This window comes from Zonotrichia albicollis, chromosome 12, assembly GCF_047830755.1.
Source record: "Zonotrichia albicollis isolate bZonAlb1 chromosome 12, bZonAlb1.hap1, whole genome shotgun sequence".
In the NCBI taxonomy this organism is placed as follows: domain Eukaryota; kingdom Metazoa; phylum Chordata; class Aves; order Passeriformes; family Passerellidae; genus Zonotrichia; species Zonotrichia albicollis.
This window is the reverse complement of record NC_133830.1, coordinates 10,124,636-10,138,230: the sequence shown is the minus strand read 5'-3', so window position 1 is coordinate 10,138,230 and position 13,595 is coordinate 10,124,636. Positions and strand designations below refer to the sequence as shown.

Genomic DNA, 13,595 nt, shown 5'->3' with positions numbered 1-13,595 from the left:
TGCAGGCAAACAGCACTTCCTCTTCACCTACAAGCCCAATGCAGCTCAGACCTTGGCAGCAATAAATAATTTCCCTCCACAGCATGTTTTTAGCACCTTTTGATCATTATTTTTGGTTACCAGTATTGTTTAATAGTCATAAATAGCTCCAGCCACGCTCTGAACCCCATAGTGGGAGGAACTGTGGAGACAGGGAACAGGGGGGGCCTTCCACAAGGACTTCACAGCCTGTCAGGGAAGGAGCCATTGCCATTCTACAGCAAATACTCATTTCTCAGTTCTTCCAATTGACCTGGCAAAGCAACAGATTAAGACACCAGGCATCAGTGCTTGCCACATTTATTTCATTTCATGTGTGCTGCTGAGCAGTTGTATTTTCATGTGTGCTTTGTGCACCTGCTGTTCTCCAGCCACCAGTGGGGCCTGGGGAGGGAGAGAAGGGCTTCTCCAAAGCAGACTGAATCTGATGATTCCATTAGAAATAGGCAATCTGAGACTCTGACGGCTTTATCTTGTGCCCTTCTATATATCTGCAGTGATCTTCTCAAGCAAGCACTGGTCACTGTTTGCCTTAATGGGCTGGGGTTGCTCTTTTCAGAATGGTGGGGCTGCAGGGGAAGGGGGATGGTACAAGAGAGCAGTTTGTGTGACCAGGGAGGTCTGTCACTCACTCAGCAACAGGCAACAGCAAAGGCCTGACCCCCAGCAGCTGGTGCCACTGCCAGCAGCCAGCTCTTATCAAAATATATATATATCTTATCTTCCACCTGGAAAATGGGTTTGTCCTTCTAAAAGGGATTTTCTCCTTCTGAAAGGGGTTTGTCCTTTAAAAAAGGAAGCATTTGCTGCTGAGTCCTCATAGGAATCCTATGAAATGCTCATGATGTGCTTCCATGTTTAGCCCCGTGGATCTGAACAGCACGTTCACCTCAGGCTGCTGAGGACCAGCCTCGCATATGTGATGTGCTCACAGATGGCCCTGGCCCTGCCCCCGGGGATGAAATACAGACAGCAGGACTCAACAGGTCCTGCTCAGTGCTTGAGTTTCTACTGGGATGATTTACTGTATTTTCTTTAATGGGAATTTCTAACTATGGGTGAAGTTTGCTTATTTCTACTGTTTTTATTCCTCCTGCTGAACCCAGGGAAGCTTGGCTAAAGGGATGATTATTTTCTCTAGCACCCCTGGGAGCCTTGGGCTAGATTTTCTGGTGTTTCAGTACTGGAAGATGCAAAGAATGAAAAATTCACCAACAGTCTTGAATACACATTCCAGCTCCCGAAAGGCTGCTCCAACGGGGTTCCCACTGCACAGGCTGGATATGTCTTCAGTCATTGAACTCTCACTGGTCCCAAGGACAGCAGTACCAGACGTCCCTTTTGCTGCCCCTGAGGTCTACCAGCCCATCTTCACAAGTGAGGCAAACCACAAGTGTTTCCACACTTATCAAGGGGCCAGAATTACTGCACCATTTGCAGCAGAGAGCAGGCTGCATGTGCACAGCCATTGGCACAGCAGCGCTACCCGAGCTCTGTCCCTTGCTCCCTGGTGCTTGGGGTCACAGAAACAGATCACAGATCCCTCCCTGCAGGTCACAGAAACAGAACACAGATCCCTCCCTGCACAGATCCCTCCCTGCAGGGATCAAACAGCCCCAGGACTCTGCTGCTGGTGTTCCTTCCACACTGGGGTGCCCTTGCAAGAAGAGGTGTTAGGGTCCCAGTTGTGGTATCATTTCTGTTGCCCCTCTCTAAACCATGCAACAGGGACATCAAAGAGCTGTTTAATTCTATGGGCATAATTCCACAGCCTGCAAGGTGCTGTGTGTGTCCTTATTTCATTCCAGTTTCCTTCACTACAATGAGATTCTCCTCCTGGTTTCCTCTGCCCTAAATGAGGGTAGAATGAAGCCCTGCATGTGCACATACCCAGGCTTTCTTTGTCATTCCCTGTGGCTCCTCCTTGAGCTGTCCTCTTTTTCTTAAAACTAAATGTGCTGGGGCTGAGGAGAAGCAGTGAATGGGTGCTGTCAGTAGAATCCAGCTCTCGGTCGGCTAATTTGGCAGGTGGCCTTTGAGTAGATCTCGAGTGTTTTACAGAGCTGGGTGAAAAGCGTTGCTGCTATTTCTAAACTGGGGCAACGAAAGCTCTGGGCTGGTTCTGCCTGCGACTGCGGAGCCTGGGGGATAGAGGATGCAGTAAGAGAACTTTGTGCTCTCACTTTCCAAAAGCAGGCCGAGAATCACAGAAAATTGTGTCCTCCTTCTACAGAAATTTATTGCTTGAGGTGGAATTAGTCAGAAGCATTATTGCTTTCAGTAAAACACTGCAGGGGCAGAGGTAGCCGAAAGAATATTAAAAAAAAAAAAAAAAGAAAAAAAAAAAAAAAAGAGGTGTATTTTCAGGCCACGTGTATTTTAAGGCCACGAAACTTTGTGATGCTTCCGAAGCACTGACCGTTCACAGGAAAGTCACCAGGAAACTCCCGACCCTGCCAGCACAGCAGCGACTCCCGTTTCCCCTCGGGGAGCCCCGGAGCCGTGACAGAGCCGGGGAGGGCAGCGCGCACCGCGGAGCGCCGGCAGGGCACGGACACGGCCCCGGCCGCGGAAACCCCGCCGGCCCCGCCCGCCCCCGCGGCCGGGCCGAGCCGCCGCCGGCGCCGCGGGGCTCTCGGGGGGCGAAGTTCCCGTGGCGGCGGCTGAGCCGCCCCGTGTCACTTCCTGCGGGCGGGCGCGGGGCCGCGGGCGCGGGGCGGGGCGGCGGCGGCGCCCAGCGGGGCTCGGCGGGCCGGGGCCGGGGCCGCGGGCGCTGCGCTGCGCCGCCAGCCGCGGCCGAGGATGCGGCGGAGCCGGGCTCCGCGCCTGGCGCTGGCCGCCGGCCTCGGCTCGCTCCTGCTCGTCCTCTTCTACTTCCAGAGCAGCCTCAGCCCAGGTGGGTCCGCGGGCGCCGCGCTCCGGGAGGGTCCCCGGCGGTGGCGGGCGGGCGGAGAGGGAAGCGGGACACGGCGGGGCACGGCGGGCAGCCCTTCCCTGCTCCCGGAGCCCCTCGGGTGCCGGCCGGTCTGAAGTTGTGTCCGCCGGGGAAGTGGCCGGCGTTGTCCATCGCTCGGCTGAGCCCGTCCAAGTTCGGCGCGGTGCGAGCGGCGCTCCCGTCCCGCAGTGACAGACAGCCGTGCCTCCTGCCAAAGGCACCGTCCCTCGGGTCGCTGTCTCGCTCGCTGTCCCTGCGGGGCACCAAGCCCTGGTGAGCTCGGTGCCATCGCGGAGCTGAGCGCAGTTCGCAGCCCCGCCGAGGCTGAGCGGGGTCGGTGCGGGAGAGCGGAGCTGCCCCGTCCCGCCTGTGCCCATTCACAGCCGCGGTCACCAAAGTTCCCGGGAGACTTTGAATGGCTCAAGGGACTTCTCGTGTGTGTGCTCTTAGAAATTTCTCGCAAGTTGGGAAAGAATTCTGAGCTAAAATCTGAACCGTTTTGCACTGGGAGGGATAATTTATTTCCCTGCCTTTTCTGCTCCTTTGGGGAAATTAGTTCCTCTTTCTTACGAGATGTTTTTTGGGTAATTGCTGCCGTTTTAACAATGTACTAATGTTTTCTGAGTACAGCAGCAATCCATCAATGGGGCCTTTAGAGTTACATCTTAAAATTCAGAAGACTGACTTGACTGAAACGTTAATAGAATTTTATCAGTGTAGACTAAATGAAATGTGATTTTCTTTTTAGAGGGGCTGCTCCATCGCTTTAATGTCTTTTTTTCCTAAAAATAAAAAAGGCATAACTTGTTGGCTGAGTAAGATTGAAAAGGAGTTGGGTTTCGAGCAAGCATTTGTTATTTCTAGACGAGTATGTGAAGCTTGTCAGATGAATTCAGAAATCCCAGAAGACCATAATCAGTATTGTATTCCTTAGTAACTTTTTCTTTTCTTAAGGAAATTATTTATGCATCATATTTTAGTATTGGGGCTGCTCAGTAAAAAGTGCAGCACTGAATCAGCTTTAATCTCCAGGGGTGCTAATGAAGAGATGATTGTGTTTTACACTGGATATGCTTTCTAGCATCTGTCTGGAAAACAAATCTCTTTTCAGGGTTCTGGTTTTCAAAAAAGAGATTCTGCTGGTCTGAGTCAGCAGAACTTTCTGCGATTAGTTGACTTTAATTCCTCACCTGATGTCAACCCAGTTTCACGCAGAGTTCCTGTCAGGTCAGAGCAAACCAGGTGATGGTGATTGTGGTGGTGTCTCACGAGGCACTGGAGGGAATTTGGGTCTGGAATGCTAATGCAATGCCCTGCAAATCTATTCTTTCACGCGGGACAAGTGTGGTTTTTGAAAGTTCCAGTAGATGCTGATAGGTCTGAGGTAGGGATCTCCAGCTGCTGGAACCAAGTAATGTTTGTCACTCTGTGGGAACTCGTTTGTGAGGATGTGGATGGTCTCTGCAGATTTGCCCCTTTAGGTTCAATAAAGAAGTGAGTTAAGGCAATATTCATGTTCTCTAACACCAGCTCATTTTCTAGCCACACTGTTGTCTCCCTGGGTCCAGCCTTCATTTTTGTGCCATTTCTTTCCCTTATTATTTTTCAGTTTACAGTTTTTCCTTTCCTCTTCAGATCAGTGAGAAACACTAGCAGAGGAAAGGTCATTACCATATACAGAAAAGAAGCAAGCTACAGATTACTTCATTTTTTTATCCCAAGTGAAAACAAACTGAGACCAGTTGCTAGAATTTTAGAAGTTATAAGTTACAATAATAGGTAAACAATTTGCAAATGAAAATGTCATCTTTAAAGTGATGTTTGCCTGGGGGTTATTTGGAGTTCTGGTTGTCTGGTGTCATTTGGTTTTTATATAATAATGAAGAAAAATACTAGAAAAAAAGGAAGCAGTGCTATGAGTTTTCCCCAGGAGCAGTCAGATCCTTTCTCCATCATTAGCAGGATTGAGCAGGTTGCCTTCCCTGGGCCACCCACAGTCCATTACACGGAACATACTGAATTAATCCTTGCTAATGGCACATAGAGACCAAACCTTCCTGTGACCAGGACAAGGAATGGGGACAATGACGATACAAACCTTTAAAGCTTGAGAGTGCTCAGGGCTCCCTCAGCTCAGGGAGCAGGAATTATCCACTCTGGTTGCCTTGCCCACTCACAGCTCCACCCGGACAGTTGTGCATGCAGTGGTTTGTGCTGAGCTCCGTGGCTGGGCTGGATGGAATAAGGCTTTCTTGTTCTGCCTCAGGAACACCCACACACCAGCCTGTGCTGAAATAACTCTGCTCCTGAATGCCGCTGAGTTGGTGATTTTGGTGGTGGGCTGAGTCAGTCTGTACTGCAGGCAGTGCAGAATTCCCTGTTGTCCCTCCTGGAGGCAGGAATGGGCTCAGTGTGTTTGCCAGAGGGGTGGGACAGGTCCTGGTGCTCCCCAGGGAGGTGGCCTTGTGTGCCTGAGTGTGCCCTGACCTCGTGGCCCTGGTGGGTTTTGCTGCCTTTCCCTCCTGCTGGCTGTGCTGGTGGGCAGACACGGGGTCGGCAGCCCCTCACTGCCCTGACCCTGGGGTGGAGCTGTGCCAGGGGCTGTCCCCTGTGACCTGGCTGTCCTGCTGGCCATCAGCTGTGGCTCCAGGCTCACAGGTGCATGGCCAAGGGGAGGATGTCTGCATTGCAGGAAGGTGTTGAGGTGGTGCTGAGCACACTGGCCCTGGACCTTCCACACCATGCCACAGTGGGTAGTTCTGGCGTGTACCTGGAGCAGTCACCTTTCAGCACCTCCTGCACCTGGGCTGGTGGCGTGGGCAGGTGTGCTCAGCTCCCAGGCAAGCCTCAGGCCATCTCAGCTGGGCTCAGGGGGTGATGAGGGCCCCCAGGAGTCCTTGGCTGTACTGGTGTCACTTCACAGCCGTCCAGGAGATCCTGTCTGGCCTCAGCATGTTTATCATTCACCATCTGAGCTGATGTTCCTCTGCTGTTCCCACTGTGAGCTGTGCTGGCTTGTGCACGCTGTACAATTTCTGCACAGAGGTGAGGGTACACAGCAGGGCTCCTAGGCTGGTGTTTCATCTCACTCTGCTGGCAGCACATCTAGGCTGGCACAGCAGGAGACACTGGAGCCTGCCATTCCTTGTCTGCATCAGAGCTTTGGTCACTGCTGTTCTCAGGGGGACCACACTGATTTTAGCAACAGTGGGGGAGGTGGGATTACTCTGGTTGTACAGATGAGGGATAGAGGGAAGGGGGAACATGTGAGGGAGGTAGAGGGAGGTCCTAAGGCCTTGTGTTCATCTGGTCTGAGGTTTCTGCAGGGCAGTACTGTGGGGCCACTCCAATGGTGTGTCTTTGGGGCAGCTGTGAGTAGGCAGACTCTACTGACATCTGGAGAGCTGGCAGATTTTCTCCAATAAGAAACAAGGAAAAGCTCTCAATCTTAAAGTGCTCCTTTATTTCTGCTCTGGTTCTGTCCATGTGCAGCATCCAGCTGTTGTTTCTTAGGTCTTTTTAGCAGCACTTGCTCTATGCTGGCTTCTGTTGTTTCACATCCTGCTGTCAGCACGAGCTGTTGGACCTCACGGGGCCTTGCAGGTGAGATGTACTCAGCCTTTGGTCTGACTCTTTCACAACGAGAGATACCAGAAGTGCCAGGGCTGTGATCCTATTCCAGAAAGCTTTCCAGGTGAGAAAGCAGCGAGAGCCCTCTCTCCATCCTTATCTGCTCCTGTATCAATCAGCTGCATCTCCTCTGAGCTCTGATAGAGCAAAGCCTCTTCCAACCCCTTCACCAGCCTGAGACAGAAGGGTTGGGGTGCTGCAGGAGGATGAGCAGCAATGCCAGAAGCCACCTCAACACCTGTAGCAGATACCACAGGTAGGAAACTGCGTCACCGTCTCTGTGTTTGCTAGCCCTCTGATGTACCAAGGTGGATATGGAAGACGTCACTGCCACCACTCTCTGCCAATTCTCAGGTGGTTTCAATTGCCCAGCCCAACACCCCTCAGGACCAGCAGATCTTGGAGAAACTCTTGCTTCTCATTGTTCCAAATTTATTGATCTCAGTCAGCTCCATCTCTGTGCCTAAATATTGGTCTCTTCAGAGGGATACAAATTATTACAGAGATTGTAGAGTTGATAAGTGATTTGACCCGCAGAGCTCTGATCCCTGAACCTACAACTGCACCTAGACCCGGCATGAATGGAGATAAATACACACCTAAATATTAGCAGACCTTTGAAAACTAGGGATTTTTTTTTTCTTTTTCAGAACAGGAAAGAGCCTGTTTTAATCCTCAGTTCCTCCCCATTGTTTGGAGGCTGAAATTCAGCCACTGCCTTGGGACGTGCACAGGATTTGGCCAGCAAATGCTCCGAGCCTGGGTCGTGCCTGCAGCTGGCTGACACATGTCCTCAGCCTTCCAGATAACCAGGGACATGCTGCTGTTACCTTGGCTAAGGCTGACAAATCTAGCCACCCTCAGATAGTGTTGATTTTTCTCTTCTCTTCTCTTCTCTTCTCTTCTCTTCTCTTCTCTTCTCTTCTCTTCTCTTCTCTCTTCTCTCTTCTCTCTTCTCTCTTCTCTCTTCTCTCTTCTCTCTTCTCTCTTCTCTCTTCTCTCTTCTCTCTTCTCTCTTCTCTTTCTCATTTCATTTCATTTCATTTCTTCATAGGGCGGTTTTTCCCAGGTCATTTTCCCAGTCATAGTATTGTGATGCCCAGCATGCAGCCTCTTCCTTTTGAGGAGCCAGCACTCAAAGTGCAGTGACATTTGTCAGCCAAGATGTTGGCAAGCACAGGCTGGATGCCCTCAGATCTGTTTTTTGTGGAAAGGACATGAAGCACTCCATTGGTGACCTGTCGGGGTAGCAGAATCCGCGCAGTCCAGTGCTGAGAGCAGGGCAGTAGTGAAGCCCATCTGCTCCTGAGGGCCAGGCTTTCCATGAGGAATGCTTTCTCTAGTCCTTCTTGGCTTTATACAGTTTCCTGAGAATCTCTGATCCATGCAAGAGGTTTTGGAGGGGAAAGGAGTGGGCTCAGCACACCCGGAGTTAACTCTGTCCCTGCAGGAGAGATTCGTGTCCTGGTGGCTCTGCTGGCTGCATCCAGCCCCTCCTGGCCCCACATTCCTCTGGCATCTCTGGCTGTTTCTGTCTGGCAGCACCATGCACCTGCATTTTGTCCCCACACACAAAACTCCAATGCCCTGCTGTAAGAACTGCACAAAAACAGCACCAGGAGGGCTTTGCCTGTGTTGGAGCAGGGCTGTGAGGTCCAAGGCTGGGAGACGAGTGCTGGTGCAGTGGTCAGGGCTCTCGTGAGGGTGTTGGGTTTTTTTATGTGCTGGGTTTATTTCTTGGTCCTTGGTTCCTGCAAGCATCTGAATGGAGAGCGTGACAAACCCTCCATCTTAATTCCAGTGCAAACACAGCTGTCTTTCCCAGGACTCTCTGTCAGAAGCCAAGGAGCTGCAAAGGCATCAGCCAGCAGTGCCAGTTCCCCTCTGCAGGGAGCTGAGCCAGCCCAGGACACCCAGGAGCCAGAGGAACTTGCAGTGGCTGACAGCCTGAGCTGTCACCCCACCAGTTCACAGCCACAAATCTCTGCACCCCTCTTGGTGGGCTGAATCTGCCAGAGCTCAGCAGTGCCCTGGGTGAGTTTTCAGTGTGAACCCCTCAGACAGGACTGTGATTGCAAAAAGCAAACACACACACACACTGCTCTGTGCACACACACTCTCCTGCCATTGGCAAATTGGTCTCTGAATCATCCCCACACTTGCTGTGACTCACCCTGGACAGCCTAAAGTAAGGGTTTTCAGTCTGAAAAGCTGATGAAAGGCTGTGTGAGGGCACCTCATGGGATCAGGGCCACAGTCATGACACTGGAGCTCCATCTTGGACCTGGTGCTGTCCTTCTGACCTGCCACTTGTTGATGTGGGGACATCTTTATGCTGGCTTCTGGTGGACAGGGAGGGAAGCTGAGCTCTCTTCCAGCATTTCTTTTGAATGTAATTGAGCAAGTTTCATTTTTTCCAGACCCTTTGCAGCATCCTTACTGCGATGTCTGGGATCTGTAGGCTTTTTGAAGGTCCATTGTAACCTTTTCCACCTCCCAGCTTTGGAAGTCTCAGAGGCAAAGATCTGCCTCAGGTATGTTTCTAGGCTTGGTGATCCTTGCCTCAGAGATCCTTGCACAAGTCCACTCCCTTCAGCTTGCTGGCACTGAGCACATTTAGCTTCAGGGCATGGAGTTGTCCGGCCTTGAACCTGACAGTGGGGAATTCCTGCAGCCTGGTGGAGGAGCAGCCTGCCTGCTCTGCCTGCTCCTGTTTTCCCACTGTGCCCCTGAGCTCTTAATATTTGGATGAGCTTTGACTAAATAAATAGTTGTAAATTTATGGGCAGGCAGACTGATGGGAATCTGGCTGGGAAGGGCTTGGAGTTGGCCTTTCCTGGGAGAAGGAAGCAGGGTTTCTCCTCTCTGGAAAAGGCTGTAACAGCTCCACCACCCCTGGGTTCTGCAGCTACATCCTCAGCTGGGGTGGCTCCTCACTGTCTGCCAGTGCAGGAAAGCCTGGCCACACAAGCCACATCCTCTGGCAGCTCTGCTGAGAGGAGAATCATCTTGGGTGTTGAAAATGGTTGAGACCCTGGTTTTGAGGGTGTGAGTGTGTGTGGATTCCGTGTCGGCTTATTTTTCTGTCCCAGTTGAACGTGCTGTCCCGTGCCTCCTCAGGTTCTTCCCTGTGCTGTGGTGAGAGCTTCCTGACCTGCAGCAGGGCTCCCCAAGCACCAGCCCTGTCAGCAGCCCTGGCCTGGCTCTCTGGGGTCCTGCTTGCCTCCCTGTCTGTCGGCATGTCCCACCTCCCCTTCGCCTTTCCAGTGATCCATTGGAGCAAGGAATGGCAGAGAATGGTGTTCAGTGCTGCTGGCTGTGCTGCAGCCCTGGTCACTGACCCTGGGCTGGTGTCACATTGTGAAGCTGTTTTGGCAGCTGTGAGATGCTGCAAACCACAGTGCCCCAGGCTTGTGTGTGGTGGTGTGAGTCTGTTACAGGGCTGTGTACACAGACTGCGCTGAGCACGGGAGTGAGACCTGCTGTGCTGAGGAAGCCCCTGATTCTGGTGAGACCCAGCTTTTTTAGCATTGGATTTAATTTTCATAGACTCCCTCAGAGCAGCATCCAACTGGGCTTGAAGCTGTTTTCTCCCCATAGAATGTCTCTGAAGGTATTGCTGCCCCTGTAGTGGCTCGAGTGACAGATGAGGAATTCTCTAGCCTGGCCATGGCAGATGGGCACGTGCTGGTGGCTCTACCCATGGTACTGGTGCAAGGAGAAATGCCATCAAAGTTTTGGATCTTCACAGCAGTGCACAGGGCCTGTAGGTCCCTTCCCATCAGCCTGTCACCTGTGGTACAGGGGGATGCTGAGGCCATGAGTCCTGGCCTCCAGTCACAACATGCTCACAGCTTTTCCTTCTCCATGTAAATGCCACTTGGTTTATAGCCCTCCATCTCCTGGCTGCTTCCCCAGCTCCTCCAGGGAGGGAGCAGCAGCAGGTTGGACCCATCCCTTGCAGAGCTCTCTCTCCCTGTGAGCTTGCAGCCTCACTGCTCGTGTGGAACCCAACCCAAGCCTGCTCTCTGGCCAGATGTTGCCTCACTGACCTGGCAGGAAGATGTGTAATATCCACATGAGGTTCAAAGGTGATGTTTGCTCAGAACTGCCGGGTGTGAGTGTCCCCGGGGCTACCTTGTCTGTTCTAGAGGGCTTTCTTCAAAGCAGGGACCTGAGAAACCAGCACAAACTAGCTGGAGGTCAGCAGCTCCCCACCCCATTTGTTCTGTGTTTCCCTGCAGACTGGGGCTCTGCCTGCCACGGGATCCTCTGCACAGGCAGGGGAAGGCAGCGAGTTCAGTCCTGCACATATCTACAGAGCCAGGCCCTTCCTTTTGGCAGGGGTGCAGGGGTAGCATATTCATAGCTGGGTCTCTTCCAATTTTTCTCCTGGCAGTATCAGGGAGATTGATTTCCCTTTAGCTTAATAGGATCAGCAGACACAGGCACTGTGAGACCCAAACGAGGCTGAACTGATGCTGGTGGAGTTTTGCATCAGTGGCCCACAGCTGCTGCTGGGTGGTGTAGACACAAGCCTCCAAGTTCCCTTCTTCCTGAGGTCCCCATCTTGCTCACTCCCTGTGAAAAGGAAAGGGATGTCCCCAGAGCCAGCAGCCACCCTCAGGAAGGATTAAACCCAACAGCCACTCAGACAAGCAGCTAGCAGTGATCTGTTGTCCCCCAGAACTGCAATGGCAGTGGTGTTTGTGTCCTCTGCTGAACGGACAGGGCTCTTTGGTCATTACTAAATGCAGCAGAAGCAGGCACAAGGGGCCATGTGGTGGGACTGTATGTGCTGAAGGTGGTTCTCAGAGATGGTTCTCCCAAGTCTCCAGCAGGCTGTAATTCACTCCTCTCCTCCTCTGTGAGTCAGGCATCTCTTTAACTCTTTGTAAAGCCTCTTGTTGTGTATCTTGTGATAGAGTCTCACCAGTTAAAGAGCTGTGTCATTGGGAAAGGCAGGACACAGCCCCCCAGCTGGCTCTGCTGGGAGCAGAGGGATGAGAGCCATGAAGCCAAGCCAGGGAGGGATGGCTGCATGCAAGGTGCTGCCTTGGGAAGAATTTGCTGAGTGTGCATTTTTCGTGAGATCGGCTGGTTGAGGCTTTCATCAATCCCAGATGCACAGAGCTGAGGAGATGGCTTGAGACACGTTCATCTGGCAGGCTGAGCCGTCTGACAGTGCTGTACCTGTGTAGGTGGCCTGTGTGCAGAGGGCACAGACAGCATCTGCCCAGAGCAGAGCTGAGTGTGGGCAGGTTCTGGGCAAGCCCAGCCTGGTGCCCTGCACGCTGGCCTGCCGTGGCCCCAGCAGCTGAGCAGGAGGCAGAGGCTGCTGCAGATGGTCCCTTGGCTTGGCTGGCAGCTTGTGGTGCTGTGTGAGCAGCTGTGGCTGCCCCAGCCTGCCCAGAGAAGAGCCTGCAGGGCTGGAGACACCACACCAGCAGGGTTTTAGGGAGAGGTGCATCTCTCCACCTTGCCCAGGGAAAATCAGCCCCTGCCCACCCTGACAAAGGGCTGTTTGCTGGTGCAAGGCCTTCTTGTGCAGTTCCTTCGGGCAGCAGGCTGCAGAGGAGGAGTTTATTGACAAGGAATGGAAATGCTGGCAGTTCAGGCTTGAATTATAAATGCAAGCAGCCAATTGGGGCCAGGAGAATGACAGGCGTAATGGGGAAGAGAAATTGCTCTTGGAAAGCTTCTAGCTTGGCTTATGGGAGGAATTAACTATTTGGAAACGGAGGACTGCATGGTACTTGCACACAAATACTTTATTTGCTCACAGAGGCTGTGTTCCTGCTGGATATTGTTAATTTTCTGTTGCCTGTAAAGATCTTAATTGTAGTCCTTGTGACAGTAGAGACCTGGGGACCCTGCCCCAGCAAAACACATCCTTCCAGCTGCAATGCCTGTGATCTTTCTGTAAAACCTTCCTGGCTGGTACCAGGTGAGCAGAGCCTCCTGCTGCTGAGGAGACATGAAGGTTTAGGAAGAACCCCTGCACAGAATGGGGCAGAGTGTCCAGACCAGCTGCCATTGGCTCTGTTCCTAATATGATCCCCACAGACCGTGCTGGGGCATTTGGCAAGCTCCTTGAAGCAGCTGGATTCCTTCTTTCCCTTTCTGCATGATTTATTGTGAGCTAACCCTATAACTGTCACCATTTTCCATCACTTGATTAGAGTTTCCCTGGCTGATCCTTGACTCACCTAAATGGGAATAAGAGAGCCTTTCTTGTAAACAGAGCCTGAGCCATCCCCACCTCTGGGGAGGAGGGAGCCACAAAACCAAGGTCCAGCTGTGCCAGCCCCTGAGCCTGGGTATGGCTGGTGGCACTGTGGTAGTCCAAGAGCTGTGAGTGAGAAATGAAGAAAAATTATCTTTAGAAACATAAAGGCAAAGTAAGCTGTGCAAGAAAGTGGGAGCCAAAAGAGGAAAGAGCTTTCATGAAGCTTTATAGAAAACAAGGAGGCTCTTCATGTAATTTTAATATCTTCCTAATGGCAATGGCAATAACTTCTTCCTAAGTAAACTTTCCAGGATCTTGAGCATCAAGAGTAATGCACAAGTGGTTTTAAAGCATGTCCAGAAGCCAGATCTCTGAATCAGAGTCACTTCTGGAATGAATGGCAGCCAGTCCCTGCACTGGCTTCGGTACAGCCAGCACTCCCTTAACAGTAGGCATCTGGCTGAAGCCTGGACACACCAGGGATTTCAGATTTAAAAGGTCTCTTCCAGACAGTTAAAAGCTGAGAAGCATCCTGTTAGGGAAAAAAAATAAAAAAGGAAAGGCAAAAAAGTAAAGTTAGAAAGATAATTATTTTCCTGCCCGATGTGTGTGACATGCAGTAGAAATCTAAACTAGTGCAGGATGTTCTGACCCCGTCTCACGTCAGGAGTTTAATGTTCTTTTTGTGGCAGCTTAAAAAAACATCCATCAGATGACACCCCTTCAAACCCCAGAGCCACCTCTGTGGCTGCTGCCTGGGCT

General features: G+C 51.9%; 1 protein-coding gene across 1 annotated transcript in view; it reads left to right on the top strand.

Moving 5' to 3' along the window:
- Positions 1 to 2,405: 2,405 nt before the first annotated feature.
- The window catches only part of CHST13 (carbohydrate sulfotransferase 13), a 28,347-nt gene continuing 17,157 nt past the window's right edge, over positions 2,406 to 13,595 (top strand). The window contains exon 1 of the mRNA XM_074549782.1: positions 2,406 to 2,935. Within this exon, the coding sequence (XP_074405883.1) occupies positions 2,842 to 2,935 (94 nt within the window). The 5' untranslated portion in view covers positions 2,406 to 2,841. The remainder of the gene's footprint in view (positions 2,936 to 13,595) is intronic.